This window comes from Petaurus breviceps, unplaced genomic scaffold (assembly GCF_028583685.1).
Source record: "Petaurus breviceps papuanus isolate PSGF00001 unplaced genomic scaffold, PetGlider_PUasm1.0 227, whole genome shotgun sequence".
NCBI lineage: Eukaryota > Metazoa > Chordata > Mammalia > Diprotodontia > Petauridae > Petaurus > Petaurus breviceps.
This window is the reverse complement of record NW_027185896.1, coordinates 7,373,571-7,381,502: the sequence shown is the minus strand read 5'-3', so window position 1 is coordinate 7,381,502 and position 7,932 is coordinate 7,373,571. Positions and strand designations below refer to the sequence as shown.

Below are 7,932 nucleotides of genomic sequence, written 5' to 3'. Positions count from 1 at the left end.
CGTCTGGGTTCTGTGAGGCCATGACCAATGAGAGAGCAGGACGTAGGAAGGAGCGGAGAGCGTTAGCCAATGGGATGTCGCGGCGGCGCTGAAGCCGGCGCTTGGAGAAGACCCGGCTGCCGGGAGAGGATCAGTCCGAGCGGCGGCGGGAGCAGGAGGATGTGGGCCTCTCACGGGCTGGCCGTGGCGCTGGCCCTGACCGTGCTGCCGGGAGGGAACCGGGCCCTGCGGCCGGGGGACTGCGAAGGTGAGGGCGAAAGAGACGCTGAGCTCGCCGGGGGAGAGAAGGGAGACGAGGCTATTTGGTGCCAGAGCTGGGTCGGGGCTTCGCTTAAGGGGGACCCGAGGAGAGGGGCCTGGCCATGGGGTGGGGCTGGATAGGAAAGGGGAGAGGAAGAGGAAACTTCGGCCTTGGGGCCGGCAGGGGAGCGGCGGCATCCTGGGAAGGAAGAGCGCCGCAAAGAGGCCGCCCGCCTCCATTGTACAGAAGGGAAAACTGAGGCCCAGACCCGGGGACCCCATACTGCCCTCCTCCTGAGGTAGCTGTTGAGGTTTTGGGCCCCTCGAGCTTCGCCCCGCCCAGACGCTAGGGTCTCGGGTTTTTAATTCTGCCTCTGGGCTGCTCCCGGAAGATGGGTCGGTGAGAAGTTGCAGTGCCCATTAACCGGGGTGTTGGAAGGAGTCCTTGGTGAGCTGGAGGCTGGGCGCGAACGTACAGCCCGATCACCAGTGTAAAGGAGCTGGGGGCTGTCCCTGTCCTTGGTTGGGGAGAAGAAACCACCGGGACTTCCCTGTTTGGGGGAGGAGATGGGGGTGGGGGGGGGACGTCAAGAGAGGAACATTGAAGACCCTTTCGGTTCTACCAGGATATTCCCGACCACCCGGTGTCCCTGGGTTTCTCTGGGTCTGGGAGGATCCTGTCGTTCTCCTGCCTCTGTCACCGGGCTCCTTGCAGCGTTGACACCAATCTAAGCTGTGCTACATCTCTTAAATAGCGTCAACCAAGGGGCAGGGGGCTGAGCTCCTCTCTGCGTGGATGGTTTCTTAATCTCTAAAATGGGGCTAATGATACAGGCAGTACCAGTTTCTCAGGATTTCGGATTAAAACCCTAGCTCCTGGAATTAGAGATGGAGGGAAACTTTAAGGCCATCTACCCCTACTGCCTTGTTTGTTTTTACACTAGGAAACTGCCCCGGGGAGGTCACTTCGGTCAAGAATAGTGACAGAGACAAGATACTGTCAGCTCTGTAATAAAACTCAGCATGTCAGAGCTACAAAGTTTTGAAAGTATATTCTTCACATAAAATTACTTTTAAATAGTACAACATGGATATCAGAAAAACTTAACTGTGAAATGTCAAACTGTTTGATTCAGCACTCTGCATTGTGCCCCCTCCCCGCCCCCCATTCTGTAAATCCCCAAGTGCAGTGTGGCATATCAGTTATTTAGATGGGACCCTTCTGATCCATCCCTACATGTTTCTAAAGAATGTGGGTGGATCAGCACAGATCTGCTTCTTTCAGGAAAATCATTCTGATACCTTAGTAGCTAAAAGACTGTTATTACTGGGTCCCTAAAAAGCTTTACTGCTTTTCTCTTTTGGCAGGACTTTCATGTTATTAGAGTCAGTTTATATTAACCTATCACCCAAAGCAGGCATCTGAATCATTTCCATGTTGGTGATGCTTTTTTAAGTTGTCTGAGATCATAATGTTAATGTTCTCTCCACTCATATGTCTGGTACCCTAGTTCAGGTACTCATCACCTCTTGCCTGTATAACTGCAGTGACCTCATAATTTGCCCCCCTCTTTCCAGTTCCTCTCATCTCCAGTCCATTGGCCACCTAGCTACTGACGTGACATTTCTTGTAAAGCACAGGCTCTCCAATCCAAGGAATCAAGAATCATTTATTAAGCACCTTTAGTGTGCCAAGTACTGTGCCAGACACTGAAGGCAGGTAGAAAAAAACAAGACAATTCCTACTTTCAAGACATTGTTTTAGGGGAGACAACATATATACATGTATTTATGTGTGTGTGTGTGTGTGTATAAACATACCCATATACATACATGGATATATGTGTAAACAAAGTAGTTAGGGAAGGAATGATTTCATGGAAAGGAAAGTGGTACTTGAAAGGGCATTATGAGGTATGGTAAGTTGAGAAGTGGCTGTCACTGGTTTGATATTGCCTCTGAGATCACATACAGCCTTTTCTGTTTGTTATTTTATTTTTTATTTTATTTAATTAATTAATTTTTTTAAAGCAATCAGGGTTAAGTAACTTGCTCAAGGTTACAGGGCTAGTTATTTCTGGGTGTGGTGCTAAGTATCTGAGCCCAGATTTGATCCCCAGGTCATCCTGACGCTGGAGCCCGTGCTCTTACTCACTGAGCCACCTGGCCACCCCTATCTATTTGTTATTTTAAAAGCCCTTCACAGTCTGGCCCCAAACTGTCTTTTTAGACTTAATTCACATGACTCCCCCTGCTGCACCCAGTTGACTTGACTTTCTGCTCCTCGATGCCCACATCTGGCATCTCTACTCTTTGCTCTCCACCCTTCAGCCCAGAAATACTTTGTGTATATTTTGTATTAACTTATTCCATTAAGGTAAATGTCCTTTCTTCTTTATCAAGCTCCTTGTGGGCAGGCGCTTAATAATTGTTGATTTACTTAAATGTTGTGAATTTGGACAAACTTCTTCTGCAGTCTGAGCTTTAGTTTTCTAATCTGTAAAATAAAGGGGCTGAGATTGAACTCTTTGCTCTGTTAAGGACTTTCTGGCCCTAAAGTAAAAATGAAAAGGCATTATAGAATGCCTTTGATTCTTTTTGTTTGTTTTTTTGCTTTTTGGAAGGCAATTGGGGTTAAGTGACTTGCCCAAGGTCACACGGCTATTTTTTTGTGTGTTAAGTGCCTGAGGCCAGGGCCAGTGCTGTATTCACTGTGCCACTTAGCCACCCATCTTTGATTCTTATGCCCAAGAGAGCACTGGCCTAGATGAGCCCACTCCATTTGTTGAGCTTGACTTCTACAAAGTCAGGGAATTCCAGAGTGGCTGATAACTTTATTCTGAATTGAGAAGTTTGTGATAAACAAATTTCTCAGGCATATAAGTAATGGAGGAGAACTTTGCTATAAAGAGCTAGTCAGGGAACTAGGACCAGAACCGGAAAGGACTGTGAGCTCGCCCGGTCATTAAACACATGATGCAGAGTGGGCTTGTGCATCAGGAGCTGTTAGGATATTTTTGGTTAGGTTTAGACAGCCCTTTTTTGCATAGAAATTTTCACTAACAGCCAAGGCCTTTATACTGTGGTGTCCAAGCAAGCCATCCTAAGTATAGGCAGACCAGGCAGCCAAATGGACTCCTGCCCCCAAATATATCTCTCCATTTCACAGTGCCTAGAATGCCACTGTTAGAGATACATTCCTTTGGGTAGAGGCATCCTTCCAGGACACCCATGTTTAAAATGTAAATATATTACCTTTAGGAATTTTAACACTCATTAATACTTAGCATGGATTACCAGGTTAACTGTCTCATAGTGGAAGGAACACAAGTAAACTACCATCTGCAAGTCTTCCATGGATCAAAACCTGGTACGGCATACCTGCTGATACAGTTAGGAAGCCTAATAAATGTTAAAAGAGCCAATTGTAGTTAATCCTTAGAAGGCAAGTCTCTGGATCTTATTTTTCTGGATATTTGGAATAAGCACAGGTGTGACTGCTATAACTCTTTCCCTTTTTTTTATAGTATGCATTTCTTTTCTGGGAAAATTTTACCAAGACCTTAAAGACAGAGATGTCACCTTTTCCCCAAGCAACATTGAAAATGAACTTATGAAGTTTTGCAATGATGCAAAAGGAAAAGAAAACCGTTTGGTGAGTATGCCATGCCTTGTCCTTCTTTAGATGGGTTTGTCAGAATCCATTGATAAAATACAGGTTTCTTTTTGTGCTGGAAGCCTGTTCTGAGAACTTCAGCTGTGCTCATTGAGTTCAGCCTTTAAGCTTAACACTTGGTTTACCAGCCTGTAGCTTTTACCGCAAGCAAGGTAAGGTAATTCAAGATAAAGTAATTCAGGATGGCAATAATCTTCTGTAACTTCAAACTTCTTCTAGGAAGTGTTATATTTGCTAATGTCAGAATGAGTTTATTTTTATGGTCAGATATCTTGAAGTTAGAAGTGCCGGAAGGAGGTGTTTGACTTCAGTTACTTTTGAAGATCTGATTGTTAAAAGTCTGAATGATTGTGACTTAAAAAAATTCAGTCTAGGGCAAAGCAAGTACTAGAATAACTTAGGCTATAAAATATAAAACTACGTTTTTTTTTACGAAAATTTTTTGACTTTGTATAATATTAACTATTTAATATGTGCTGTTCTCTGACCCCCTCCCCCCCACACTCTTCCCTTCTTAACTCTACCTACTGACTTCCTGGATTCCTTTAAGTCCTAACTTAAATCTCATCTTTTGCTGGAAGCCTTTCCCAGCCCCTCTGTTAAATTATTCCTTGTTTATCCTATACATAGCTTGTTTTGTCTGTGCTTGTTTGCATGTTGTCACCTCTATTGGATTGTAAGCATCTTGAGGGTAGGGACTGTCAGTCTCTCGGGCAATTAGCAAAGCACTCTGACATGTTGACACTTAATAAATGTTGCCTGATTGTTATTTGTAAAAGTAATTGTCGTATCAAAAAACAAAACTGAACAGTATGCAAGTATAAATGACCAAGCATGGTAATAAAGAAGAGGCAGGAGACTCTGGGTAAGAGTCATTGCATATGCTGTGAGACTTCAGGGATGGGTTGTTTTTACTGAAATTGGTGTAAAAGTTTCTAAAGTAATTGTTCTTTCTTCCCCCAGTGCTATTACATTGGAGCCACCAGTGATGCAGCCACCAAGATCATCAATGAAGTGTCCAAGCCTCTTAGCCACCACATTCCTGTTGAGAAGATCTGTGAGAAGCTAAAGAAGAAAGACAGTCAAGTCTGTGAGCTAAAATATGGTAAGTTCTTCCATGTCTTCTACCATCAGGAAGGAAGGAAACAAGCATTCGTTTAAGAGAAGGGGAAGGGAAATGAATAAGCCTTTATTAAGTCCCTCCTCTGTGCTAGGCACTATGCCAGGTGTTTTATAAATATATCATGTTTGATCCTCACAGCAAGCCTGGGAGGTTGGTGCTGTTATCTCCATTTTACGGTTGAGGAAACTGAGGCAGACAGTGGTTAAGTGATTTATATGCTTAGGGTCACACAGCTAGTAAGTGCCTGAGACTGGATTTGAATTGAGTTCTTCCTGGCTCTAGACCCAGTGCTTTTCTATCCACTCAGATACTGGCTGCCTCAGTGGCAAAGGTGATCTTCTCAGATGGGTGCTTCATCTCATCAGCTCTTCTAGCAGGACTTGGTTCTCATACTAATCTGAATTTCTTAGCTGTGTCCAAACAACTTTAGGAGTGTTGTCTCCTTTTCTTTTCACAGAAGCATAGACTGACAGAGCCAAAGTCAAAAAGTATTCTTGCTGAGATAGAGGTTTTTCCTACTTATTTTAACAGCATCAAATCACTTTTTGAGTCTTTCTTTCATGTCTTGTTGTAGAAGTTGCTGGCCTTCCCAAAAAGTCTACAAAAAGGATCTGGTTGAATGTTCCCACAGTTTATCATGGGCTATCAAAAGCACATTTTAAATTAGTCTCTAATATATTGTTTTTAAATAATATTGCTCACTTAATTGTCTGAAGTAGGCATTGAACTTTCATTATGTGCATGGAGAGTAGTATTCAGTGTTGGGGAAGAAGTCATGTTAACCTTCACCATTGTGGCTAGCTCAGTGCTTCCCATAGCACAGGTTTCTATTGACCAGTGTTCCTTTTGGGGGAATTGCCATTGTCCTCTCACCACCCCCTCACCTTTGAGCCAGCTTTGATAAGTGGTGTGACAGCTTTCTTTTAAGTGACAGCATGGCAATGGAGAGGAAGGTCATTAAGAGAGACTTGTTTGTAGAGTGAGTAAAAGGGGGTAAAAGCAGGAACTGCTGAGTTGGTGCTGTGTTTCCTCTCAGTTACTAACATCTCCCTTACTCTTCCTCCAGATAAACAGATTGACCTGAGCACAGTGGATCTGAAGAAACTCAGAGTTAAGGAGTTGAAGAAGATCCTGGACGACTGGGGTGAAATGTGTAAAGGCTGTGCTGAAAAATCAGACTACATACGCAAAATTAATGAACTGATGCCCAAATATGCCCCCAAGGCAGCTAGTTCACGGACTGATCTTTAGTTTGTACAACGTAGGCATCTCAGAGGAAATCATTTAATCTGTTTCCAAACAGCTTTTTTGTAATTTATTTTTAAGAGGGCTCCTGATGGTGTCAGATCTGAAACCTGGGGCTTGATTCAAGATGCTGGTTCTACAGCTCCATTGCGTCTTTCTCTGTACTGTTTCTTCATTTTTGTTGTTTCTTCATTTAGGACTTCACAATATGTATGGGATTTTTTTATTAAAGTTTTAAAAAAATTAGTTTTCTAGCTGTCAGAGTCCGTGCCATTCTCGGCTCTGGTAAGGTTATCTTTGCTGCAAGAGTGTTCCTCAGGAAACAGATCACAAGGTAACCAATCTCACCTCCTATAACATAAGGAACAGAGGAATAGGTTGTTAAATCTGGTGGTTGTACTTAAAGAAGAGCAGGTAATTCTTAACTGCTTTTAGAAGGGTAGATATCTATATTTGCACACCAGAGAACATTCAAATCCTATTGACTGGTGGGCAAGTCACTTCAGTGTTGTAGACCAGAAATTGCTGTCCTGCACTAGTAAAGGGAGTTTATCCAGAAGTTCTCTCTGCCAGTGAAATCATAGGCAGACTCCCTGTCCTCTTCTGACAGACTTAATGTCCAGAGAAGTTGTAGAGAATTGTTCGGTCTTGGTCCTTGATGCCCAAGAAATTGAGATCAAGTCTAAACTCTTTATATAGAGGGGAAAATATATTTGTCTTGAGGTCAGATACTAAATTAGTATTAAAGGACAGAGCCAGGTCTCTGGCCTGAGTTTTGGTCTGTTAGATAATGCTGCCTCAAAGTTACAGAGGTCTGCACAGCCCATTAGACTGAAACAGCAGACCCAACAGTAACCAATAGGAAATTTTCTGAGAAAAGTCAGTAGGAACCCAGACCCTGGAAAAATACATTGAAAGGCCTATGGTTCTAATGGTGTCTATTATTCATATAGCCCCAGCATTTCTCCAGCAACATAAGAGATAGTTGTGAGCCTGTGCCTCAACCTCTGACCTCTGGTCATCTTTGACCGCATTAGGCCAACATTGAGTTCCAGACAGCTGAACAAAATAGCCCAAATGTAGGGTATCACCATACAAAATGAAAACAGGCAGTGCCCCTCTGAGTATCTACTCTGCCAAATGAGTCATCTGATATTTTCCTGCCTTCTCAGGAAAACAATGCATTTTACTATGTGTAAAAAGTTTAAAGTATTAAAGAACCAAAATGACATGTGTAAAGGAGTTCAGAAATGTAAGGGTTTTTTTTTTTTAATTTTAGGTAGACAAGACTAATTTACTTTTTGAAATACCATATTCCATTTCACCTTTTAATATAAACAAGCAGTATTTGCCAATTTGAAGAGGTTTTTCCCTGGCATATAAAGGACTTTCTTCTGGCTGTGCATAATTGAAGTTGATATATGACTTAGGACTTTCCCTTGAGAAGTCCCCTATGAAATGTTATCTGTATTTATCCCTATTTTTCAATACTTTTGTATGATTTTCTTAAGTGAGGAATACAGGCTTTTCATTTCATCAGGTTTTTCTGAAAAGGACTAGAATTCTTCATATGATTTTGTTGCAGTTTAGGCTCTGCCACCCAGAAATGCCAAAAACTATTGCAGTTTCATGTGTAGTGGTAGATCTC

General features: G+C 42.7%; 1 protein-coding gene across 1 annotated transcript; it reads left to right on the top strand.

Moving 5' to 3' along the window:
* The first annotated feature begins 54 nt into the window (after nucleotides 1-54).
* On the top strand, nucleotides 55-6,530 carry MANF (mesencephalic astrocyte derived neurotrophic factor). Its single transcript, XM_069095622.1, has 4 exons — nucleotides 55-247; nucleotides 3,768-3,895; nucleotides 4,880-5,021; nucleotides 6,106-6,530. Exons 1-4 carry the CDS (start codon nucleotides 70-72, stop codon nucleotides 6,288-6,290), a joined length of 633 nt encoding a protein of 210 aa, XP_068951723.1. The 5' UTR covers nucleotides 55-69; the 3' UTR covers nucleotides 6,291-6,530.
* The last annotated feature ends 1,402 nt before the right edge of the window (nucleotides 6,531-7,932 follow it).

Coding starts and splice junctions, on each gene's coding strand:
- MANF (XM_069095622.1), top strand. CDS start 70: ATGGGATGTCGCGGCGGCGCTGAAGCCGGCGCTTGGAGAAGACCCGGC. Junction 3,896..4,879: donor AAGGAAAAGAAAACCGTTTG/GTGAGTATGCCA, acceptor TTCTTCCCCCAG/TGCTATTACATTGGAGCCAC. Junction 5,022..6,105: donor AGTCTGTGAGCTAAAATATG/GTAAGTTCTTCC, acceptor CTCTTCCTCCAG/ATAAACAGATTGACCTGAGC.